At 55.3% G+C, this 26111-nt stretch overlaps 2 protein-coding genes across 3 annotated transcripts; both read right to left on the reverse strand.

Moving 5' to 3' along the window:
• Positions 1–3906: 3906 nt before the first annotated feature.
• Positions 3907–9627, reverse strand: LOC127780514 (peptidyl-prolyl cis-trans isomerase CYP21-4). 2 transcript variants are annotated; one of them, XM_052307436.1, is made up of 8 exons: positions 9398–9627; positions 8484–8687; positions 8328–8367; positions 7787–7837; positions 6885–6970; positions 4991–5128; positions 4739–4886; positions 3907–4356 (listed from the first exon to the last, which is right to left on the reverse strand). In XM_052307436.1, exons 2-8 carry the CDS (start codon positions 8633–8635, stop codon positions 4264–4266), a joined length of 708 nt encoding a protein of 235 aa, XP_052163396.1. In that variant the 5' UTR covers positions 8636–8687; positions 9398–9627; the 3' UTR covers positions 3907–4263. The 2 variants fall into 2 exon arrangements, with proteins under 2 accessions (XP_052163396.1, XP_052163395.1); XM_052307435.1 differs by having other exon boundaries at positions 9387–9626.
• Positions 9628–16874: 7247 nt separating this feature from the next.
• Positions 16875–17408, reverse strand: LOC127780228 (uncharacterized). Its single transcript, XM_052307160.1, has one exon. It carries the CDS (start codon positions 17406–17408, stop codon positions 16875–16877), a length of 534 nt encoding a protein of 177 aa, XP_052163120.1.
• Positions 17409–26111: the final 8703 nt, after the last annotated feature.

Raw genomic sequence — 26111 nt, forward strand, 5'->3', positions numbered from 1 at the left:
TGTGGAAAAACCCTCCCAAAGCATGAGAGAGAAAAACACGGGCGCCAGCCAGCAAAATATCTTTACTATATCGGGGTGAGGTTTCAACGCCGCACGGCGGCTTACAAGAGGTATATATATGGTGGAACCCTAAAAGGGATAACGATCCGTACCGCGGGGGCTCCGGCCCAAGCCTCTGGCAATGGGCCTCCGCTTCGCTACAGCAGAAGCTGGCCTTTATTAAGTGCAAATAAATTTGGATCACAACTCAACAGAGGCAGCGTCCGTGGCGACCGCAACGGCAGCGGCGAGGAGGATGCCGGCGAGCAAGGCGGAGAGGAGGGCGGTTGCGGTGGGCGCAGTGGCGGCGGCGAGGAGGAGTGGGGAGAGGAGCGCTGAGGCCACCGCGTTGGGCTTCGACCACCGGTGCGACGCGATGTCCAGGATGGTGAGGCGGCGCGGGAGGTAGAGCGGCGAGTGGAGGAGATCGACGAGGCGGCACGCGAACATTCTTAGCACGGAGGTGGGCTTGGAGGAGATGGGGAGTGGAGGCGGTGAGACGCGTCGTCATCGAGGAGGAGCGGTGCGGTGAGGTCAGAGGTTGATTGCTTGGTGTCATCCACTTCGTCGGATGCGGTGGCGTAGCAGTGCGAGGTCCATACGAGGAGGACTTAGCTGGCGTAGAGGGAGAGGAACGACGTGGCGGCCCAGACGATGACGTTACCGGTGAGCAGCACGGTGCCTCCCGGGGAGCCGCCGTTGCCAGCCGCACCATCCTCCGTCACCGGCATCCCCATGCCCTGCGAGAGCAGAGAGCGAGCGGGAGGAAGGAAGAGAGAAATGGAGAAAGAGAAGAGGGGAGAGGAGTAGGTGCTGACGTGGACACCTGACATGTGGGGTCCACGTGGGTCCTACGCTGACTCAGCCGCCACGTCGGACAAAACCAGGGTCATATGTGGTTTGCGGTTTGAGGACGTTTTTGTAACTCAATGACAAGTTGAGGGACCTCTGGTGTACTTTTTCCGAGAAAATGAACATTTGGCCACGTTCAAAAGGCGGTTTCGCTCGAATGCCATCCCGAAAACACGTTTCGCTAAAATGACAATATGGAACACGTGCTCACCGCCACTTTGCCATTTTGACCACTTTATGTATTTTTGAAATCATTTTCGCTAGAATGTCGGGTCATAAGATGGAATTGCCCTCGCCAGCGCCTTCGCCCTCGGCTTCCTCCGCGTCAACTCCACCATGCTCGACCTCGCCGTGCCCCACCTCGCATCCTCATTCCCACTCTGGTGCTCCTCAACACCTCCAACCTCCAAATCTAGAGTGGCGCCTGGTGCGAGTGCCTGGCCAACACGACGGACGGCTCGGTATGCGCTGTCGTCGGCGGCGGCTGCACGAGCGGCGAGGTCGGTGGGCTGTACTGGGAGGTGCGGAGGCAGCTCGTGGAGCTGGCTAACAAGGAGCTCCTGCCGTTTCAGCACTCGCCGTCGGCGGACTGCGAGGCGCGGTGCGCGCGCAACTGCAGCTGCTGGGGGCCTGGGGCTCCGTCTACAGCAAAGCCAAGAACAAAGATGTGCACAAGAGGAAGGTCTCTAGCAAGAACCTATATGCAGGATGAAGAGAAGACGAAAAGAAGAGCCTTTTGTTCTGCGCCATGGGACAAGAACCAAGATACAGAAGAAGAGCAATCTGCAGGCTCAAAAGAAGAGAGCCTATTTCGTTCTGCGATCGATGGACAAAGAAGTTTGCAATAAGCCGTGATGATGCAGAATCAGAAAGGAACAGCAGAAAAAAAGAGTTGAAGTGGATGTTTCGAGAATCGAACCTTAAGCGCTTCGTCGCCGGGCGAGCGACGACGAGCCCGCCGAGCGCGACCTCCATGGCCGCCGCACTCCATCCGCCGCGGTGGTACGGCTCCGGAGCAGCCGCGCCCTCGCAGCAGAGGACTGCGGAGCAGCGGCCGCCGACGGACGCCACCACGACGGCGAGCTGGGCTCCCGGTGGGAGCTGCGCCACCGCAACCGGCACGAGGCAAGAACCCGCCTGCTCAAGACGCCGGTGAGGGCAATTCGGTCTCATCACCCTACATTCCAGCAAAAATGATTTTCAAAATGCCCAAAATGGTCAAAATGTCAAAGCGACGGTGAGCACGTGTTCCATAGTGGCATTTTAAAGAAACATGTTTTTGGGATGGCATTCCAGCAAACCGCGCGTTTTGAACGTGGCCAAATGTCCATTTTCTCACTTTTTTTTGGAATAAGTACATCTGAGGTCCCTTAACTTTACACCGAATCCAATTTTCATCCCTCGATCGGAAAACCAGACACAACGGGTCTCTCAACTATCAAAACTGGTGTAGATTAGGTCCCTCGGTGGTTTTGAGGGCGGTTTTGGCTGACGTGGCGCCTACGTGGCTAATTTGACTCGGTCTTCGTCCGACGTGGCATTGACGTGGCGCTTATGTGGCAATTTGACCCGGAAAAATAATAAAACCCGTGGGACCCACATGTCAGTCTCACATAGAAAATAATAAAAAAATTGTGGGCCCCACATGTCAGTCAAACTCACCCTTCCTCTTCTTCCTCCTCTCTCCCCATCTCCCTCTCTTCATCTCTCTCCCCTCTCCTCTCCTCTTCCGGCAAGAGCGGCGAGCTGGAGGGGGCGGCGAGACCGGCGCCCACCGGCGAGAGCAGCGAGCTGGAGAAGGAAGACGGGGCGATAAAAGGGGATCGGCGACGGCGGTGGGCGGAACAGATTGACCCGGGCGGCGGTAGGTCCCCCGGAGCAGCGCCGGCAATCGAGAACCGGCAGTGGCGGCCGAGAGAAGGGCGGTGACCGGCGGGGAGAAGGGATGGCGTGCAGCGATGGCCGCCGGAGGAGGAGGAGATGCAGCCATGCGGGGAGGTGTGGCGGTGGCAACCGGAGGAGGAGGACGTCCGCCGTGCGCTGCTCCCCCCGCTAGTGGCGGCGGCGCGGGGGCCCTGGGAGTCACCAAGGATACCGAGGTCTACATTGATGTCGTCCGCAGCCACGGCCATGGCGTCCCCGTCCGCATCCGGCGTGCGCCACAGAAGCGGCGGCATGGGGAGCGGCGCCTCAGCTGCTACGGCGGCGGCGTCAATGGGGGGAAGGGGAAGGGGAAGCTCCTCGCTCCGGTAGGCTGCTGCTGACAAGCTCGGTGGTGGTGAAATGCGACGGATCGAGTGCCATCCTGGCGGCTGGGGGCTCTCCTCCGACCTCTGCTCCAGACCGCCGCCTTCGTCCTCTTCACCCATCGCCAGCTATCGTCCTCCTCGCTCCAGTAGGCGGTCGCTGATGAGCTCGGTGGTGGAGGCGGGTTGCGGCGGAGGGCGGTTGCCGCTCCCTCTCCCACTGGCCGCCGTCGGCTGCGCACCTCTCCCTCCGTCCGTCGCCATCAAGCCCCCACCCACGGCGCTCGGCCATCGCGGGCCTCCCTGCATCCTCCCTCCCTTTTATCGCCCCGGCTTCCTCCTCCAGCTCGCTGCTCTCGCCGGTGGACGCTGGTCTCGCCGCCCCCTCCAGCTCGCCGCTCTCGCCGGAAGAGGAGAGGAGAGAGGAGAGAGATGAAGAGAGGGAGATGGGGAGAGAGGAGGAAGAAGAGGAAGGGTGAGTTTGACTGACATACGGGGCCCACGTGGGTCCCACAAATTTTTAATTATTTTCTATGTGAGACTGACATGTGGGTCCCACGGGTTTTATTATTTTTCTAGGTCGAATTGCCACGTAAGCACCATGTCAATGCCACGTCAGACAAAGACCGAGTCAAATTAGCCACGTAGACGCCACGTCAGCCAAAACCGCTCTCAAAACCGCCGAGGGACATAATCTGCACCGGTTTTAATAGTTGAGGGACCCGTTGTGTCTGGTTTTCTGATCGAGGGACGAAAATCGGATTCGGTGTAAAGTTAAGGGACCTCAGATGAACTTATTCCTCATAACTAACTATGAATTCCAAGTTATATGATTCATGATCCAAATGGGCTTCAAATTTACAATGAAACAACCAAGCATCAAAATACACTGTAATGCCTGCAAAAACTGACAGCCGAATGACACCAGGGATAAATTTATACACAACTACTCCATGAGACGGAAGAAGCTTTTAGCTGCCAGGCAAGATTAAGCGCCTTCTTTCTTTGCAACCCATGGGCTTCTAGAGGAAGCCATAATCATAATCAATTTCAGCAGCAATTGGAGGCGATGTATGGACCCTCTTGGAGTACAGATAAGTCATTTTCAGGTAAGGACAACAAGCTATCAGCTCAAAGCTTGCTGTTTTAGCGTGATGTTGAGTATGCCGATAGGGGTTTTTGGCTGGTAATGCTCATCAGTATCAACTTCTTCGATCTCCTGTTTAAGTCATCAAACAAGCAAAAAGTCTCATTAAAATGAACATACTCAGAAAATACTAATTCAACCAGTTGAAGCACATGCGTCTGATACATTTGTAGATAATGACATTGAATTTGCTCATATCCTCTCCATTAGCACACCTATTAAACTCATGTCTAACTCTTTCAATTTCCTATTGGCATATAGCACTACTGTAACTCAAAATAATGTACAAATATGTAACAATACTAATCATGAGGTAAGGACATGAACATCTCAGCATGAAATATATTGTTTTTAGAAAAATGATATTAAATATAAATGAAAAATGAAAGGTTCCAATGATGTATGGAAACTGCAACTGAATTAATGCATCCAGAGAGAATTCAATGTAAAGTACCTGAACAATATCTTGTCCATTGATAACTTGCCCAAATACAACAAGCTTGTCATTCAAGTCAGGAATTGGAGCAGTTGTGATAAAAAGATCAAATCCTTTATTATTAGGATTCTTCGTAGTCCCGATCATGAATGCCTCGTGCTTTGGACTGCAAAATCATAGAAATACACGTAGTGTAAAGAAAAAAAATAAGTCTGGCAAAACCAAGACTTTTCAACAGAATTCTATATGTGCATTGATTTGGGGACAAACCTTAGAGCGTTTTCTCCACTGGCTTTGGCTTTCAGTATCCATTCCTGGGCAGCACCATTGAAATCGAAATCACCCCCTTGAATTACAAAGTTTTTGATGACATGACGAAACGGCATTCCTTTAAAATGGTTACTCTTGCTGGCAATTGAAACAAATGTTAGATGATAATCCAAAGAGGACAAAAGGATAATTTATCTTGATAAATTCTTAACATGTGTGCTATTCTCCTTTGAAACATGATTCCTTCCAGCAATGCAAGCCTAGAGAAATTGTACTAGTTACTCTTAGACTACGAGACATCCTGAAGGGCAATATGGTACAAATAACAAATACCATAATACTCCCTCCGTTTCGAAATGTTTGACGCCGTTGATTTTTTAGCACATGTTTGACCGTTCGTCTTATTCAAAAAATTTAAGTAATTATTAATTCTTTTTCTATCATTTGATTCATTGTTAAATATATTTTTATGTAGGCATATAATTTTATATATTTCACAAAAGTTTTTGAATAAGACGAACGGTCAAACATGTGCTAAAAAGTCAACGGTGTCAAACATTTCGAAACGGAGGGAGTAGCAAATATGTTTGCGCTACAAACAAGCTGCTACATGTAAAGCATCATCTCATCTCAGACTACAGTTTATCATACATCGCATATTCAAAACCAAAACCAGTTTATCACACTGTACTTAATAAATCATAGTTGGCTTCTTGACCTCAAAGAACAAATATTGTGAGCATTAAGCATTTAGAGTTGCTAATCGGTGAGCATGATGAGCCTGCTTCAAATTACTCGCACTGAAGTTCATGTGATCTTGCTTTCGGTGAGCATAAAAGCACTTCACAAATAAAATGTAGTGTTTTTTTGCCTTGGAAGTATTGTAGAATACAGTTGTCTTCAGATTTCAATTCATCAACCTCTAAAAAGATTTCATTTGTTGCTTTGATTACATTCTTTGCATGACTAATGACATAGGGATAGCCTACCAAGCAATATCTTTACAAGAAACTGGATTCAAGAACCTTGCATGCAACCATAAAGGTTTATATATTCTGCTGCAAACTCTAAGGTATCATTCATTTATGCAAGATACAAGCAACCAACTTCATCTATTTGGATCCAAAACAAGTGCCTAGACTATCAACCATATTAATAGTATCATGATGCTGCGATCACTAGCTGTCTAACTCATTACTGCAATGTGTGATGTGTTATCAATAAAATAGAAAGATCCATTATGATCAAAGTATTCAAAGAAATAAAGCTGATGCCAAGAACACAAGAAAAGAAAGAAATTTTGCAAAGGAAAGGAATAGGGAACACAGAAGAATCTGTCCACAAAAAGAGGTACACTAGAGGGAGAAGTGCACACCCTTTTGCTGAAAACCTCTTGTGTAAAATCTTGAAGAAAGTTTAATAGCTCATGCTCCCTTCATAAATCAATAGGGGTCTATTTGACTGAGTAAGAATTAAGGAGCTTACGAAATTGAGAAAGTAGGAGAGTTTGGAACTAAAAATGCATTTTAGTAACTGTTTTGGAAAAGAAGAGAGTGGATGCTTTGTATGGGTGGACTATGCAAGTTACCATCAATAGGAGCATGATAGGAAAAGGACCTTTAAATCTGCATGCAAGCCTTATATATTTATCAACAATCCATCTTAAAATTATATGGATTACATATCTAGATACTTATACTCTAATTGTATCTTTCATGAAATAATCAGAGGGACTGAATATGACATGTTTGTGTGGAATTGCACCACTGCGGATAGCCAGAGAGTCCAACACAAGGAAATAATGCCCCAAAAATGATCATAGACAAGTCAACATCCATGTAGCATTATCATGTAAAAGTATAAAACAAGATTAAGCAAAGATTCCAGCGCTCACCACAAGCTAACAAATCTATCCACAACATCAGCAGAAGCATCTTTGTAAATTTCTATAGTAATTGAGCCTTTGGCAGTATCAATAACCTGGAGGAAGAAAATTACAATAGCATTATGTTCAGTGAATGCTTAAGATTGTTGCATTAAAAATTTTATGTCTACTCAGTAAGGTCATATGCACAAATTCCCATAAAAAAAGGTTATATGCATCAGATTTAATTTCCTATATTTACAGGCAATAGCATACAATCTACTTCTCTTACTAATTGTATGCTTGTACTGCTAATAATTAGCATCCAAACATCATAAGTTCATAACAAGAAAAGGATGTGCATCAGGTCTAGTTCTGCAGCATAAAACCACAATGTTTAAGATATGAAAGTATTAACTACATTTGGCAGAAGCATTTCAAGCCTGTAAAACTATTACTACTTAACCTACTAAATTCCGGATGAACACTAGTTCATCGTCTTTTTATGGAGTTTTGATTATTTAAAACTTGATGATTAATCCAACAATGGCAAGGATAGTTTTCTTTATCTTGTTAAGGCCTTCAGGAGTTCAGGGTTTGTGCATAAGGAAAGGACTACCCTAAGGATAATTTGTTTATATCCATGCATGTTGTACTTATTTTCGATTCTACTTTAAGCAGGAAAATAGTTGATTGCAACATTTCCAAAGCATAACATACCACAAGATTTAGATCAAAACCTGGTATAGCAGTCACTACCAGACCAACAGAAGAGCAAGACATAATTAACGTATCATGTACAATTGTAAATTGACCCGATATATACTAACAACACACTTAAAAGACAATCGGGCATATAATTTTTATTAACATCATATGCTGCTAAGTTGGTCAGAAATCTTGTCCTGTGAAAGGAAAATAGTACAACTTACCGCATAGCTTGGTCTACTAGTCTTCGTGGAATCCTCAGATCTTCCAACATGCTGGAAGTCAGGAAGAGAACACATAAGAGAATAAAATCGATGAATTTGATGTCAGGTTGAGTATGGCTCGTATCAGCAGATATTGTCATTCTAAAAAAATGTATATAAGGACACAAATCACCTACAGAAGCCATTGCAAGTCCATAGAAAATGTCATATTTATAACATAGCATATTATCGAACCTATATAAGAAAAGGAAGACACATGTATTTGCTGCAAACAAGGTTTACCATGGCTCATTTTACAACACTAACACAGAAGTTCCAATGGTCATTAACTATACATATGATTTGGACATTAAATATAGAACAAGAAGGTTTTCAAAATAGATGGAAAACAAAATGCTAGGATCAATGATTCAGAAAAGACAGAGACACGGTGTTTTCCAAGACCCAAACATGTCATGTCATTGGCATAAAGGAGGAAGTACTTGGAGACAAAGCAAGACAAGAAGAGCATATAGGGCATGAACTAGATTGTTTAGCGTACCTCAGCACGAGGGAGATCCATTTCAGTCTCGAGCATTGGCCTGTGAGGTATCTCATCAGTGAAGGAAGTCAAAAAGCAACTAAAGCTAGATCAATTGTGCTTGGGACTAGCTACTAAATCAGCAAATCAACAAATATTGCAAGAAAGGGCACTAACCTGTGATGCCAATGCCTGTAGGTAGCATAGAGGGATAGCACAACCAAGATAACAATTAGGTTCCAAGTAACGATAGTGGAGTAACTGATCCGTGTTGGGGCCTTCTTCGTCTTGCTTTGAATTAGCAATTGCTTCGGCTTTATCCTCGCCATCTGCTATTCTACTCGTGCAGGACAACAGCGCTCTCTAGGAAGATCCCACAATCTAGGAATGAAAAAACAATTGTTCAGTAGAAGCAGCCAGCAGCACGACCTTGAAAAAACTTAACTAAAATTTGCAACATTAGGCCAGCTAAAAAGGCCGCCGTTTTGGCGTCGTCGGCAAGCAATCTGAAGTAGTAGGATATACCACAATCTATCTGAAAAGCAATCTACCCAAAGAATCGGTAGCTTCTCTAACCTTTTTCGCGGTGGCAATTTATCCAACGACCAGTTGCAGCAGCCTCAAACCTCAAAGTGAGGGACGGTACCGAGACCTTAGCAGCTATAAGCTAGGTAACCCTAACAATCCATCACGCTAGCTAAAAGAGAGGGAGGTGAAGACCCCTCCTCCTCCTCCTCTCCCAGTTTCCCCAATTCTCCTCGCCTCCTCTAGATGTGCTGCGCTGGAGCAACAGCGAAACCCACCCACGAAGAGCGTGTGCTCCAACTGCTCCCCCACCCAAATCGTCTCCCCTTCGTCGCTCACGCCCAAGGCACCGACGGCCACGAGGCGGGGGGGCCGAAAAACTCAGGCACGAAGTGGCGATCGAGGAGGGAATCAATCAAATTCGGCAGCGCGCGAATTAAGCACCAAGCAGCAGCCAGAGCTGCAGCCGAAGCCCTAGGACGCCGGAGATCTCCCCGCGCCAGCCTCCGCGGGGGGCGGGAGAGCGAGGGAGAGATGGGCAGCGGGCGCACGCACCTGGTTGGTACCTGGAGGAAGGGAAGGAGCCGCCGCGGTGCGGTTGCGGGCGGGATCCCGGCGGCGGCGACGGCGGCGGTGGCGGCGGATGAAGGAATCGGAGGTGGATTGGTTGTGTTTGAGGTTGGGTTGGAAAAGTAGAAATTGGAATTTGGAAATTGGAATTCAAAGAGAAGGAACGGAAAGGGGTCGGGCTTTCCACCAGATTTGACCGTGGCCGGCGTGTTTTTTCTCGGCACGGCCGCCGGCCAAACGTCATGAGAGTCACAGGAGTAGACTCGTTAAAAAAGAGGGAAAAAAAAAAAAGTAGGAATTACCCCGAACTATCGGGGTTGACTTAAACTATCCCCTAAATAGAAAATCAGACATTGCTCACTATAAATTTTCAATATCGGACAAATTACCCCCCTCGACCGAATCTAAGCTGTTTTGTACGCGTGGCAATCCAGTTAGCATTTTCTTTTAAAATAATAGTGAGACCCACATGTCATACATCCTCTTCCCCTCTTCCTCTGTCTTCTCTCTCGCGCGTGCATGGCGTGCCAGTGGCACGCGGGGGTATGCAGTACGCGACAGCGCGAGACGCGGAGGCAGAGGACGGAGCTGGGTGGCGAGTGGCAGTGCGCATGGCTAGGTCACTCCGGCCGACGGCGAGCAGCGGCGGGCACGACGGCCGGGGAGGGGAAATCGTTGGCGCGGGTGTGTGGCTCCGGTTGACAGCGACGACAGTCGATGGGGACGATGTGGATGGGCAACGAACTCATTGTCGTAGAGCACCGTGCCCTCCCCGCCACGCGTGCCGCTTGCCACGCCCTCCCCGAGGAGGATTCATCGCCCACCGCCTGCCTGAGCCGAGAAAGAGAGAGAGAGGGAGGCCGTGGATCATGCCGACTCCCTGTCGGAACCGGGGAAGAGGCTCCACACCTCTCTCCTCCTTCCTCCCAGACTTTGAGATCCAAAAGGACAATAACGACAAGGGCTACCTCATGTCGTCTCAGCAGCACCGCCACCTCTGCCTGGACGGATGACCTCGACGGTGCCGGCCTGAGCCGAGGACTCATCGCCTCGTCGCCATAGCTGCGGAGCTCGAGGGGATGATGGACTTGTCGCCGTAGCCCGTCGCCTCCAACGCCCTCCTTGGCACCGCCTGTTGTCCGCTGTGCCCTCCCCGCGCGTCGCCAGCCCGTCCGCCCCAGCACGCCATCGCCCGTTGCCCACCGTCGGCCCCGCGCTCCGACCGCCCGTCCGCCCTAGCACGCCGCCACCCATCGCCCCCACAAGCCGACTGCCCATCCGTCCCAGCGCGCCGCCGCCCGTCCCTGCGTCGTGCACGCTTTGAGCCCGAGAGAGAGAGGAAGAGGAAGAAGAGAAGAGAGGTATGATAGGTGGGCCCCACAATTTTTTAAAAAAATAAAATGCTGACTGGATTGCCACGTGTACGCCACATGGGACAAAACCACTCTGGATTCAGTCGATGGGGTAATTTGTCCGGTATTGAAAGTTCAGGGTGAGCAATGTCTGGTTTCGAGTTTAGTGGGGTGATTTGGTTGACCACGATACTTCAGGGGGTAATTCATACTTTTTCCATAAACTATCTTTGTCGAGGAGTGATCCTCTCTAGCGGGAGATCGTGAGACCCCCCTTTCGTGAGTTCGGCCGGGGGAAAAAGCTCGCCTCTAGAAATCATGTATCCGTCCCCAAGGCTCCTAGCTAGCTCGCACACAACCAAATTATACAGGTTCGGGCCGCTATGAAGCGTAATACCCTACTCCTGTGTATGGGATTTAGACTGAGAGTTACAAGGGTTCCTAAACTCCGGAGAACACTCTTAGTTCCCTCCTCCTCGAGCTCAGGTTTTCTGAGAGTCGTCCCCTTTCTCGGTGGGCAAGGTCCTCCTTTTATACCTCAAGGGGATACCACATGCACCGCCTCTACTTACTCTTCTCTCGGATGGGGACCCACCCTACCTTGACCGGAACTCGACCCGTGCCTTCGCCTGGAAGCTAAACCACAGCTTGTCCTTGAGCGGGGCCCAGCGCCGTCCCTCGCCTGACACGGGGGACAATCCTGTCATTCCCTCATTAATGGGTGAAGACTTGTGGTGGCCGCCCTCCGAATGACCATCCGATGGGACGGGTCATACCTACCTCCACTCCGCCGGAGGCAGATGCGATGTGGGAGCACGGTTGTCTGTCTAGTCAAACGTGGCAGGCGTCAGGCCGGTCACAGACCGGTCATTCTTGACCATCGCGCGCCAGTCGGGCACGCCGCACATCTGCCCCACTGCATTAAATTCGACAGGGGGCAGTTGGGGCGCTGCGCGCTTTAAAGGAGGTTCAGCCTGGGCCCCCTCCTCGCTTGCTCCCCCCGCCAAATGGCGGCTGGGCGAGGGCCTCGGGGAAAAGCGGTGCAAGGGCCCGAGGGGCATGACGCGGCACCCCGAGGCCCCCCTCCCCCCTCCGGCCGCTCCTGCGACTCGTGGAATGCAGGGGTAGGACCAGGCTGTAGGGACACGTGGCAGGATGGGAAGGTAGATTCCTCTCACTTCGCATACCCCCGGGCCCATATCTCCGACAGTAGCCCCCGGCACCACATCAGACGTTGGCCTCCTGAGGTCGGTCTGACGTGGCGCCTCACAACTTCCCAAGCTGGGGTTGTTGGCCCGGAAGGGAATCTAAGCGGATGCCGCCGAGTGGCCAGGTTGGCGTATCAACAACCACGGCGGTTTGACCGCCACTAACCGCGCTGATGATGGGGGTGCTTAAGGCACGAAAATCAAGGGGTCGGTTGGACCACACCTCGACTCCTTCGCCCGCCACGCATGCGGCGGTACTAGTGACGGTTCACCCAGATTGCGCCCATGAACGTCGCACGCCCTACGCCGAGTGTGCCGCTGACAGGCGCACTAAATGCGGGGCGCGAATTCAGTGGGGGACGTGATGAGTGGTCGCGGGAAACGATGAGGCAACTGCAGGCGCGAGAATCGTGTGGGCAACCGTGAGGGCGTGAAACGAGGAGGCGAGCGCGGGCGGGGCAGGGATAAAAGGATACGGAGGCAGGGACTTTGCCTCCTTCCTTTCGCCAACTGCTCACCCACACACTCGCTCCCTAAGCCCTAACATTCTCGCCACTCCACGCTACTCCGTACGCCAAGTCCCTCGTCGTTTCTCCGCCGGTCATCATGGCCCAAGATGCTGGCGACGTTGTGTTTCCGGCATCGCGCATTATGGCGGATAGGCACCTTAGTCTCCCCCGCAAGATTATGCCGGAAGGCGCCGCCGTAAGGGCGGGGGAGTCGTGGCCGTGGCCGCGGTACCCGGAGCGATCCGTGCATCTCCTGTCTTTTGCCTTGGCGGGGTTGATCCCACCATTCTCCGGATTCTTCCTCGAGGTTTTGGATTTCTACGAAATACATGCCTTGCATCTCGCACCCAACGCCGTGATGACGCTGGCCATCTTCGTGCATTTGTGCGAGATGTTCATCGGGGTGTGGCCGACGATGCGGCTGTTCCAGTCTTTCTTCGTCCCGCAGCTGCTGCAAGGTGTGGTGGTGGGGGGATGTTACTTCCAGCCTCGGCCAGGCACGGCGGGGCAATACATCGAGAGTCATCTCCGCAAGAAATGGGAGGACTGGAAGAAGGACTGGTTCTACACCGCGCTGCCGGACCACCCGCGACTTCGGCTCCCCGCCGGCCCTCCCGAACGATCCGCCGCATGGCTGGCGGTTTCGGAGCTGGGCGAGGAGTACGACGCAGTGCGGGACCGCCTCAAGGGCCTGCGAAGCCTGGGCCTCACGGGGGCGATGGTCTTTGGCGACTACTTCCGCCGCCGTATCGCGCCTCTCCAAGATCGATCCCGTGGCGTGTGGGAGTACACTGGACCCAACGATCCCATGCGCACGCATGTGGGCGAGCGCTAGGATTGAGGCGAGGATGACTGCGAAGACGGTGATTTGGCTGGTGCTGGGTCTGGACACCGCCGGGCAAACACTGATTCCAGACGGGATCCTTCCCCTCTGCAGCGACCGCGACTGGGAGAGTATCCTAGCTGTGATGTCGGCCGTCGGCGCCGGTAGGGGTCGGTCCCGCCGGGGCGGCGCCGGTGGTGGCGCTGTCGGCGTGGGTAGCAGTGGTGTGACTGCAGGCGGGAGTCGGACCAGCGGCCCCCGCGGCGGTGGCAGCTCCAGGGCACCTGGCCCGAGCCACGAGCCCGGGGTCGACTCGGCTAGCGACCCGAAAGGGAAGCGGAAAATGACCGAATCTTGACCGCCCTCTCCCCCGCGCGGAAGGGGCGTCGAGCGCATGACGGACCAACCACCGGCGGGCCACAAGCGCCCCGCCGCACCTGAAGCTGGATGGAAGAAGAAGCGGCTCCGGAAGATAGGTCAAACGGAGCCGTTTCGGGGGAGCTTCATTGAGCCCCTGAAGTGGACTTTCAACCGCCCTCCCCGCAGGTACGACTGCCGGCACCCGCTTCGGTGCTTTTTACTCATCTCGGTCTCTTGTTCCTTCCTCTTCTTTTTCTTTGTTAACGCGATCAGGGTTCTTCTGTAGCGAGATTCCTTCCCAGGGGGTCTCGGGGTCCGACCCTTTGCAGGGGACAAAGTCCGAGTGATCGGAGCGGCTCGGGCTTGGCCGATCCAGGGCCGCGGGGCCTACACAGCCTCCCGGCAGGGCCCACAGGCCGCACATCGGGTCTGGCCCTGGGTTCACCACAGCCGGGACTCGACCCGTCGCGAGCGATAGTAGCGGCGGCGTCTCTCCTAGGGGCAACTGCGAGGCCCAGACCCACGCGGAGCGCCACCCGGGAGCGGGGCCCGAGGGGGGTCGCGGTACGGAAGCCGAGGCTGGAGGTGGCCCTGAGCCCGAGGCCGAGGCCGAAACTAGGGGTGGGCCCGAGCCCAAGGCCGAAGCCGAATCTACCCGAGGGCCCGAAGCGGGGGGCGAGAGGAACAGCCGCTCCCCCTTGCACTTGGGGCGCCCTCGGGGCTAGCCGCGCAGAAGGGGGGCTGAGAGCAGCCCCCAATTTCGCAGGGGATCTAGTAGTACTTCGTCGTCCCGAGGGCGGACCGCAACTTTTTCTTCTCCGACTTCGGCAAGTATGGAGCCGCTCTTGCAGGTGCTCGCCGCCGCCAATTCCACCGTCCGGGAGGGGCTCAACGCCCAAGTTCAAGCCCTAGCGGAAGAGCGGGCGGCCCTGGAGGCAAAGTGGGTACAGCTCGCTGCGGACCGCGTGCGGGTTAATGAGGGGCGCCGCGCCGTGGAAGACATGGTGAAGGTGGGACGCAAAATGCGCTAAGCCCAACTGGCTGAAATCCAGGCACGCGAGGAGACGCTGGACTCTGTCATGCAGGAGACGGAGCAAGAGCGGCAGACAACACTGATTGCCTCAAGCGTCCTGGATGAAGCGCTGGGCGACATCCGCATGCAGTACGAGGCCCACGCCGAGGACCTGGCGAAGAGGGTTAAGGACGCCCGCGGTGTCCTCGATGCGGCTGTCGCCCAAGAGCGGCGGGCATCGGAGGCTGACGCCTCGCTGCGGGTTCAGACGGCGGCGCTCGATGGTGAACGCAAGGCCTTAGATGAGCGCGCCCGCTCCGCGCAGGAGTTTGAGGCCACGATTCGTCGGCGAATCGAGGTCCTCAACCAGAACCAGCGCGCAGCCAGGAGCAGGCGCAGCGAGCCTACGAGCTGGAGAGGAGGGCTCAGGCGCTGGAGGAGCGAGCGGGTCTGTTAGATCAGCGGGAGTCCACCTTGGCCGCCCATGAGAGAATGGCGGCGGAGGCGGAGGCCTCCCTTCGCCTTCATGAGGAGGCCGCAGCCGAGCGTGACCGGACCACCCTCGCCGTGAAAGCTTCGGCGGCCCGTCGCGCGGAGGAGCTACGACTCCGGGAAGAGGCGTGCCGGGAACGGGACGCCGTACTCGCCGAGCGCGAAGCCGAGGTGAACCGCCGTGAGGTGGCCTTGCGTTGGCTGGGCGAGCAACTCGCGAAACGTGCAGAGGCCGTCGCCGGGCACCGGGCACCTGAGCATCTGGAGAGTGCTCGTGCCGAACGCACGGCGATGGCGGCGAGGGCTTCTGAGCTGGAGGCCCGGAAGAAGGACCTGGCAGCGGGCAGGCAGCCCGGCGGCGCGGAGTTGGTGAGCCAGCTTACCGCGGCTCAGAGCACTCTTGCCGGCCTAGAGCGCCTGGTGCAAGACCAGGCTGGGAAGATCGCGGCCCTCCGCCTTACCAGCGAGATCGGACCCGGGCAGCTCTCCGATGCCGTCGATCGGCTGGAGCGCGCGGGGCGCTGAGTTGGCATCTTCGTACACCGGGATAGTAAGCTCCCGGCCTCACAGCCGGCACTCGCGCTCCGGCTGGACGGGCTGGCAGCGGATCTGGAGAGGCTGGAGGAGGAGGTCGGCGAGACCGTGAAATCGTCGTCGGCTTCCTTGGCGCGGGCCGCGGTGGAATTGGTCCTCGTGAGCCACCAAGCCCGCGATCCCAATTTCGTTCCATGGCGCGCACTCGAGGATTTCTCCCCGGGGACCGAGGCAAAGGCTCGGGAGCAAGTCCGGGAGGCGGCCGACGCGATCGTCTCTAACTTCGAGGGGTTGGCTCCTCGGTTCACCTTCGGGCTTGCCTCAGACGAGGAGAGCGGGAGCGGAGACGGTGGTGACGACGTCGGCGGCGAGGACTGGGATGACGTGGTTAGCCGCGCCGGCCTCGGGGGCCCGGGCACTCCATGATTATCCCCACTTTTAATTTCCTTTTGTTGTGTGCCTGCAGCGGACACTTCTTATCTTTAGGCCATCATGCCGTCTTGTCTGTAAATAAAGCTTCCCCTTCGCACTTACTACCCCTTTGCTTTCTCCATTGAATGCCTGCGGCACGGAAAGAAGAAAAAACAAGAGCAAAAGTATACAATTAACTTCCCTGTGATCGAATTGCCGTTTTTACCCCATCCCCCCCGGGCTCGTTCTTGCGAAAAGGTAAATCCGCGCTCGGTCCGTGGTACCTAAGTGGTGAGGGGCAAGACCGTCGCCCCGAGGGAGCTGCCCAGCGGGACTGGCTAGACCGAGGCTACGACGACCGAGGGTCGGGGACGGCCGTGTATAGGCCCTTCCAAGCCCCCGGGGTTCGGCGCAACCCGGGGCGCGGCCCGCGTTTAGGCTCCCTTTCGGCGGTTTTCAGGTTGCCCAATGCCACTTGGGGTTCGGAGTAAGCGCGAACTGTCCTTTGAACCAGGACGAGCCAGAGGAAAGAGTGAGCAAAAAGGGCGCGTAACGGCCTCCACTTTAGGTGGAAAAAAAATTATTGCTTGGAAAGGGAAAAAGATACAAAGTAAATCACAGTGGTAGCCCCCGACCAAGCCCGCACAAGCCGAGGGGTTGTGCGGGGGTTGGCCCGAGCTCCTGGAAAGCAAAAAATCGCGACGCTATGGATAGAAGCGACGGAGGTGTTCGATATTCCAGGGGTTAGGCAACTCCGTGCCATCCTCCGTGGTTAACCGAACAGAGCGAGAACGCCGATCACTTTGTATGGCCCTTCCCACATTGGCGAGAGCATGCTTAGCCCCAGACGCGACTGCACGCGGCGTAGGACGAGGTCGCCAACTTGTAGTGACCGGGCCCGGACGTGGCGCTGATGGTAGCGCCGTAGGCTTTGTTGGTAGCGCGCCGCACACAGGGCCACGCGCCTTCTCCGCTCTTCAAGATAGTCGAGGTCATCGCGGCGAAGATCATCCTGGTTGGCCTCATTGTACAGCGCGACGCGAGGCGATCCCAGGGAAAGCTCCGAAGGTAGGACCGCCTCGGCGCCATACACCAGGAAAAAGGGCGTTTCCCCCGTGGCGCGACTTGGAGTGGTCCGATTTGCCCACAACACGGCGGATAACTCCTCAAGCCACGAATCCCCGTGTTTCTTCAGGACATTGTATGTCTTAGTCTTGATGCCTTTGAGGATTTCGGCGTTGGCTCGCTCAACTTGGCTGTTGCTCTTGGGGTGGGCGGGCGAGGCAAAGCACAATTTGATGCCCATGTCATCGCAATAGTCGCCGAACAGCTCACTGGTGAACTGGGTGCCGTTATCTGTAATGATACGGTTGAGCACTCCGAACCGGGACGTGATGCCCCTGATGAACTTGAGGGCGGAAGGCTTGTCGATCTTGACGACCGGGTAAGCTTCGGGCCACTTGGTGAACTTGCGCGAGTCTTTCCTCGAAGGTCCCCGGGGGAGTGGGGCTCATGCCGACGTGACACGCGACAACTCATCAGCGACTGTGTTGTCGCATCGGGGCATGTGCCGGAGCTCGAGCCCGTCGAAGTGACGTTCCATGCGCCGCACTTCGCGGACGTATGCGTCCATTTGTGGGTCATTTCACTGGTACTCTTTGGATACTTGATTCACGACCAACTGGGAGTCGCCTAGGACCAGGAGACGGCAGATGCCCATTCCGGCCGCCGCCCTCAACCCCGCGAGGAGTCCTTCGTATTCTGCCATGTTGTTCGTGGCTCGGAAGTCGAGCCGAACGACGTATTTGAGGACGTCCCCGCTTGGTGTCACACCCCGATCCGGCACCGCCGTACAACGGCACCTGACAGGAGCGTGTCGCAGGAAAAACGACACGAACCACTTCCTATGAAACCGCGATCTCAGTACCAGTCCCAGGACATAGCGCTGGTACCCACGGTGATAAATATGGATCATTGCAATCCTTAAAATAAATAGAGGACTTATTTACCTTAACTTAGGCTGCAACTCAGAACAGCCCGAGAATGCAACCGACGACGCAGACGAGGAAACACCAACAACAGCAGCAGCAGCGGAACCATCGGGCTAACACCCAACTCCACAGGCGGCGGCTGGGGACCAGGACGAAACCCTAATCTTCACTTCACTTTATCTTCTCTTCAGGGCGGAGGAACTATATATATTTATATAGAGCAAGGGTGAGTACTTTCGTACTCAGCAAGTCATGGGAATTTAGGTGTTTAATGCAAGCTTGGAAGAGAGGCAAGGTTGTTTTGCAAATCCTTTGTTTGAAATCATTTTTGAAATCACTAAGTGATTTATTTCTTTTAACTTTGGGTCGAAAGGAGACTTGCGTCTCGATTCGACTTAAGAGATGCTTTTCAACAACTCAAATGGTTATGTACCGACCTCCCGGGTCAGATCATTACTTCTTGGCTCCCAGAGCCATTCTACTTGATTAAGCGGCTCCCAGAGCCTTATTCATTTTCTCGGACTCCCAGAGTCCAGCTGCCCAGCAGCAGAACAATCCGCTTCCACTCGGGAAGCCTAGTCTATGATGCCCGCAGACATCCCGAATCACACAGATTCGTTTCTGACCACTCAGGTCATCCATCTACCACATAGGCTGATTCTGGTTACGATTCCCACACCACAACAACTTTTTACAAAGCACAGGCAAACAAATCTACGCAACGGGAACCACCTCACATCCGCCCATGACCGTGGGCACGGCTGTTCGAACAGTTAGTTAACCTCTGCAGAGGGGTACACTTTACCCACAAGACACGAACTTACTCCAGACATGGGCACAGCGCGGCAGCGCGGAGGTAGTCGCGGCGAGGCGGGCGCGAGCAGCTGGCTGCTGGCGACAATGGCGCGGGTGGTTCGAACGAGGCAAAGATGAATCGAGAGGGGAGGGCGCGGTTGGGGCAGGACAGGGGTCTCCGGGCACACCGAACACACACTTGTCGGGGTTCAGTTTCACGCGTGTGGACCTAAGACTGTCGAAAGTCTCGGCCAAATCCTGCAACAACGTGTCCTGGTGGCGCGTCTTTACCACCAGGTCATCGACATACGCCTCTATATTGCGCCCTATCTGATTACTCAAAGTAATACGAGTCATACGCTGAAAAGTAGGGCCTGCATTCTTTAACCCAAAAGGCATAGTTGTATAACAAAAGGTGCCCACAGGAGTAATGAAGGCAGTTTTTTCCTTATCTTCCATAGCCATGCGGATCTGGTGATACCCAGAGTAGGCATCTAGAAAACACAAAAGGTCGCACCCCGCAGTGGAGTCGACTATCTGATCTATGCGTGGTAAAGGGAAGGGATCTTTAGCGCATGCCTTGTTGAGGTCCGTGTAGTCGATGCACATCCGGAGCTTGCCGTTGGCCTTCGGGACGACCACGGGGTTCGCCAGCCACTCCGGATGGATAACCTCGCGGATGAAGCTAGCCTCCAGGAGCCGCGTCACCTCCTCTCGGATGAAGGCCCGCCGCTCCGGGGCTTGACGCCGCACTTTTTGCCGGACGGGTCACGCATCCGGCCGCACGGCGAGGCGGTGCTCGATCACCTCCCTGGGGACCCCAGGCATGTCCGACGGCTTCCATGCGAAGACGTCGGAGTTTGTCCGTAGGAAGGAGACGAGCGCGCTTTCCTATTTGGCGTCCAGGGTCCCGCCAATTTTGGCGGTCTTGGACGGATCATCGCCAAGGGGGATCTCCTTGACGGGCACCTCGTCAGCTGAGGTGAGGCGCTTCTTGGAGGCGCGGGACGCGGAGGCCTCCGGGGCCTGTGGCTCCGTGGCCACCGCCAGGTTGTTGGCGCGCTGCTCCGCGCAGGCGAGGGCGACTTTGACATCGCCAAAGACGGTGATGGGGCCACTACGGCCCGGCATCTTCATCGGTGATGGGGCCACTAGGGCCCGGCATCTTCATCTGGAGGTAGGCATAGTGGCCATGAACTTCACCAACGCAGGTCTGCCCAGGACCGCGTTGTAGGGCAGATTAAGGTCCGCCACATTGAAGTCAATCCGCTCGGTACGGATGTTGGTGGAGTTGCCGAAGGTTATCGGGAGCTCGACATGGACGAGGGGCCACGTGTGTCCCGGAGTCACGCCGATGATCGGCAGCGACGGCTGGAGCTTCATTCCCGGTGCCTTGAGCGCGTCGAAGGTGGCCGGGGAGATGATGCTTAGGCTGCCCCCTCCCCACCCCGTCAACTAGGACGCGCTCATCCTGACGTTGTGAATGGTCGGGGAGACCACGAGGGCCAAATTCCCTCCTTGAGCGAGCACTGTCGGATGGTCGCTCTGGTCAAAGGTGAGCTTCACCTCCGACCAGCGCGCCTTCCAAGCCACTTCGTGGGTTGGGACGGCGGCCAGAAGCTCTCACCTCATGGCCTTGAAGCCTCGGCGGGAGGTGTGAGCGCAAGCCACCCGCCCCCCCCCCCGGTCGAGCGTGGCGACAGTTCCCTGAGGTATCTGGAACTCCAGATCCTCCCTGTTATCGCCATCATCGGCGGGGGCCTTCTTCTTGGCCTCCCCTCGCCGGTCATCGGCTGGGGTCGCGGGGGCTTTGCCCTCTCGTCGACCCTGCCGCTTCTCCTCATCGCCTTTCCGGAACCGCTCGGCCAAATTCTTGACCGAGCGGCAGTCGGCAAGACTGTGCCGATAAGTGTTGTGCACCGAGCACCTCTTGTCTGCCGACCGGCCCTCGCCAGATGGAGCAGTGGAGCTCGGCTTGTCGCCGGTGGCCTTTCCTTTGCGCGGGGCCCGTGAGGGCCCATCAGCCGCAAGGACGTGGCCTTCGTCATTGGAGCGGGCCGGTTTCCTTTTGCCCCTCCTATCACGCCGCTTAGAGCGGGGAACAGACTCGGGGGTAGCCGCAGCCCCCCCGCCGGTGCCGGGGGAGTTCCAGGCCCACGCCTCCTCCTTCCGAGCCACCTTGTCTGCCAGCTCGAAGAGCTCGGCGGTGGTTTTGGGCTCCTTGGAGGCGATCTTCTCCAGCATGCAGTTATGCCGCACGCCATTCCGAAACGCATAAACGACCGCGTGGGCCAGAATGCATGGAATAGTGTTGCGGACCTGGCAGAAGCGCTGTATGTACGAGCGGAGGGACTCGTCGTCCTTCCGCTGCACAGCCTTGCGGGTCCACCTCTTCCCCTGGGCGGGGGTATGTGCCCTGGAAGTTCGTGACGAACTGTTGGCACAGGTCCTCCCAGGAGTTGATGGAGTCGGGGGGCTGGGTCATCAGCCAGCCGCGCCTGACCCTTGAGGGCCATGGGGAAGTAATTCGCCATGACCCGGTCGTCGCCCCCTGCCGCCACAATAATCATGGTGTAGATCTAGAGGAACTCGGAGGGATTGATGCTGCCATCATACTTCTCCGTGAGGTTGGGGCGGAACTTCGGGGGCCACCGGACATTCCGGAGACTCGCCACGAAGGCCCTACAACCAGTCCCTCCAGGGGTGAGTGTGGGGGCAGGGCCGCCTCGTGAGGAGGAACGCAACACTCCAGATGAGGAGGCGCCTTCCCCCATGCGGACAGCTCGGCGCTCGTCCCGGCGTCGCTCGATGTTGATTCGAGCGTCCTGCTCCCCGTAGAGGCCATCGTGACGCCTCCAGCTTCCCGAGGCCTCCGACGATGTTGGAGCCGTGGACCGCCTTGAGGCCGTGGCCGATCGACGGGCCCTTTTCCTCGCTGACGAGGAGAGGGTAATGGGGGTACGTGACGTACCGGTGACGACGGGTCGGCCGCCCGCGGCCAGCTCCCGTTGGGCAGTGGTAACCAAGTTGACCACGTCGTCCAACCAGCGCTGGACAGGGGTCTCCGGCTCCGAGTTCACGGGGGGATGCCCCAGAAGGGCACCCGCTGCCTGAAGCGCGCCTCGGGGCGAGCCGCCGTCACCGTAAGTGAGGCGGCGCCGTGCCCCGACGCGTCGTGGCCTCCCTCCACCCGGGGGCGGGGAGAGGGCCGACCCACCCGACTGGGTGGGGTCCTCCCTCCACGAGGGATCGCGGCGGGGAGGAGTTGGAGAGTTGCGGCGGCGGTGACGAGGGCCGCGGCTCTCGCTAGCATCCTCACTCCCAAGCGGAGTAGGGGTGTACACCACCGCCTCCTCCTCCAGGACCTCGACCATGATCGTCGAGGGCCGAGGGAAACTTGGGACGGAAGAAAACGACTTCTCTTTAAAGCGCGCGACTTCCCCCTACCTAGCGCGCCAGCTGTCGAGGAGTGATCCTCTCTAGCGGGAGATCGTGAGACCCCCCTTTCGTGAGTTCGGCCGGGGGAAAAAGCTTCCCTCTGGAAATCACGTATCCGTCCCCAAGGCTCCTAGCTAGCTCGCACACAACCAAATTATACAGGTTCGGGCCGCTATGAAGCGTAATACCCTACTCCTGTGTATGGGATTTAGACTGAGAGTTACAAGGGTTCCTAAACTCCGGAGAACACTCTTAGTTCCCTCCTCCTTGAGCACAGGTTTTCTGAGAGTCGTCCCCTTTCTCGGTGAGCAAGGTCCTCCTTTTATACCTCAAGGGATACCACATGCACCGCCTCTACCTACTCTTCTCTCGGATGGGGACCCACCCTACCTTGACCGGAACTCGACCAGTGCCTTTGCCTGGAAGCTAAACCATAGCTTGTCCTTGAGCGGGCCCCAGCGCCGTCTCTCGTCTGACATGGGGGACAGCCCTGTCATTCCCTCATTAATGGGTGAAGACTTGTGGTGGCCGCCCTCCGAATGACCCTCCGATGGGACGGGTCATACCTACCTCCACTCCGCCGGAGGCAGATGCGACGTGGGAGCACGGTTGTCCGTCTAGTCAGACGTGACCGGCGTCAGGCCGGTCACAGACTGGTCATTCTTGATCATCGCGTGCCAGTCGGGCACGCCGCACGTCTGCCCCACTGCATTAAATTCAACTGGGGGCAGTTGGGGCGCTGCGCGCTTTAAAGGAGGTTCAGCCTTGGCCCCTTCCTCGCTTGCTCCCCCCGCCAAATAGCGGCTGGGCGAGGGCCTCGGGGCAAAGCGGTGCAAGGGCCCGAGGGGCATGACGCGGCACCCCGAGGTCCCCCTCCCCCCTCCGGCCGCTCCTGCGACTCGGGGAATGCGGGGGTAGGACCAGGCTGTAGGGACACGTGGCAGGATGGGAAGGTAGATTCCCCTCACTTCGCATACCCCCGGGCCCATATCTCCGACAATCTTAAAAAATTTCATAGGTTTTCTAAACTTTCAATTAACTATAATATAACTTCATCATGACTAGTACATTATACTGTAACAATGCCTTGTATACTTTTTTTTTGAACGACTCGCATGAGACGGTGCGAAGTTTTATTGATAGAACAGGAAAAAAATTACAAGATTACAACCTTGGAAGGTCGTAACCAGGAAAAAGGAAAAAAAATATACCACCACCCATACACCGACAACGCCAACACACAGGTCTAGGAGAAGGCTAGTACCGGACCGGCCGCCACTAAGCGTGACCGACCGCCGCTAGACCAACAAAGGAACACAGACGAGATTGCCCAAAAAACGCCCACAACCAACACAAAGCCTAACTCTATCTAGAGCGTGCTTGCACCAATCATTTGAGTGGTTTCAGCAAGGGGATGTCTAAACGACGTCTCCAAGGAGAGAAGCGATGGAAAACCGCCGCCGCCGTCCGTTGGGGGCTCAAAAGAGCCCAAGACTGGGCTTTCACCCGGCAACCACTCTTAAGGGATGAGACAACGCGACAACGCCCTCAGGAGGGGGAATGAACCATCATTGTCGGTCCGGCTAAGGCCGAGCTGGGTTTTCACCCGCCGCTCACCACCGGCGAGTCCACGGCTGACACACCGATGCTCACCACCGCTCAACCTCTGCCGACATGTGGGACCACTGCACCGGCGCACCCCGCCGGCTAGCCTTCGCACGTCGAAGACCGCGCCACACGCACCGGCAGCTCCTCCTCGCACCGTAGTCGCCTCCTCCACCTCCAGCCGCGCCTCTTGTACCGCGCCGGTCAGATGTGGCCGTCTGCCACACCCTTGGCTAGCCGTCCGAGTCTGCCATGCTTCCTCCCACCACAACCACGGTCTCCACAGCGCTGCCACTGGCTCGAGCTCGCCCTCCGTGTCTCCTCTCACAGACGCCGTCGCCAGCCTCAGCCATCGCCGCCATCAGCCACCGCCGCTGCCACCACGGGCGCTGCCTCAGCCGCGGCCGCTGTCGTCCATCACTAGCCGCTCGTACCAACGGCCGGCCACCGTTGTCTCCGCAAGCCTCGTGTCGTCGTCGCTCGCCCCGCTGCCGCTGACTCGTCGCTGCGAGCTCCACCGCCACCACCACCGCCAGCTCGCCCCGCCTGGCCAGATCCGCCTCCGACGCACCACTGCCTTCCCCGCCGCCGTCGCCATCCCCGCTGCCTTCGATCCAGCCGCTCGGCGCAGCTCGCCCCTACCGTCGCCATCGCCATCCCAGCCGCCAGTCGCCACCCCGCCAGATCCGGCCGGAGCGACGCGGATCTGGCGGTCATCGCCGCCGCCACCCAGAGTGGTTCCCCAGGCCACCCGGGCAAGGTCTGATGGCGAGAAACGAGGAGCCCCGCCGCCGCCGTCCTTGCAACTGCGTGGCTTTGCCGGCGGCCGCTCAGGCGGCGGCGAGGCGTTGGAGGAAGATGGGGGGAGGGGGTGGCCGGCGCTCATCGCCTCCCGTGCCACCCCTGATAAGGAAGGGCGAAGCAAGAGCGTGCTCGTTCCTGCCTTGTATATTTATAAAAAAGGAAAATAGAAAGTGTTACGATGTACAAGCATGTGGTGCCAAAAACCATCTCTATGAACTTATGAATGTTAGAAAGTATAACTCGCTGATGGTATCTTTTGTTCTAGAATCGTGATTATACAACTGATTTAGTATTTTTAATTTCTAATGCTGATAACGAGCATATATACATGTAAGCTAATCTGGAAATATACAAAGTGAAGAAAAACCAAAGCCAAAGTCCAAACTGCTGCATGCCTCTATCTTCTTGCAACAAAGACGTCCTGTGGGGTGTAACCTTGTAAATGTGTGATCATCCATGAAAGTCGTCATGATACTGTCCAAGCACACACGTTCATAATCACAATTTTACTAACATGAAGATGATATAAAAAAAAGTATCCATTGGTAGCTGATGAAAAAGCAAGATAATATTATCCTCGATAGTCTACTAATGATCAAAATATAACATCTTGGTTAGAACTACCATTGTCGGTGAAATGAAAAACAAAATCCTCATTGCTAGCGACTCAGGGCATGTCTGCCCCCAGGGTGCTATCCTCATGGGTTGTGCTCGAGGCACTTCACTCCTCGGGACGACCCCTTGTGGGTTGTGCTCGGGGCACAACTGTGCTTTGCCCCCAAGTGCTCGGAAGAGCATCAGCGCATTGTTAACTCTTCTCGCAAGCTCAGACTTCCTCACGCGTGTATTCTATCAAGCCTCACACTCAGTGCGCAAGGTGTATATGCCAACCTGGTGTGCGACCGGACAACACGCAATAGGACGAAGCACACCTATCCCCTGTAGCACGTGTCACCCTGGAAAAACTTTTGACTTCTTCACTTCACTCGTTAATCGGCATGTGAAACAGTCACCTCCGCTAGGCCTAAGGGATATCGACAAGACCAAGCATGCCGAACTTAAGGAGTAGGGCCCACTCTCATATGTACGTATTGGTACCGTGGACTCCCCCCTCCCCCCCCCCCCACCCCGGGTTTATAAAAGGAGGATCCACACCACCTGTAAGGGGGCTTGCTTTTTTCGATGTCAGATTAGGCGGAGTTTATTAGACTGATTCAAGCCAAGCTAGAATAAACTCACACTTCAAGAGAAGAAGAGTTCATCATCTCCTACTTAGAACGACATCCACCCAATCTACATTGTAAACTTTATCACCCTCATTCATAACAAGAACACAAGAGTAGGGTGATACGCTTCCGAGCAGCCTAAACTTGTCT

Source organism: Oryza glaberrima, chromosome 7, assembly GCF_000147395.1.
Source record: "Oryza glaberrima chromosome 7, OglaRS2, whole genome shotgun sequence".
Lineage (NCBI taxonomy): Eukaryota > Viridiplantae > Streptophyta > Magnoliopsida > Poales > Poaceae > Oryza > Oryza glaberrima.

What these genes read in the sequence shown, in the direction of transcription:
- LOC127780514 (XM_052307436.1), bottom strand. Translation starts at nt 8,635, where the DNA reads ATGGCGAGGATAAAGCCGAAGCAATTGCTAATTCAAAGCAAGACGAAG. An exon ending in TACAGGCATTGGCATCACAG is followed by an intron (nt 8,368 to 8,483) that starts GTTAGTGCCCTT and finishes GATACCTCACAG; the next exon opens with GCCAATGCTCGAGACTGAAA. An exon ending in AGTGGAGAAAACGCTCTAAG is followed by an intron (nt 4,887 to 4,990) that starts GTTTGTCCCCAA and finishes ATGATTTTGCAG; the next exon opens with TCCAAAGCACGAGGCATTCA.
- LOC127780228 (XM_052307160.1), bottom strand. Translation starts at nt 17,408, where the DNA reads ATGGGCATCAAATTGTGCTTTGCCTCGCCCGCCCACCCCAAGAGCAAC.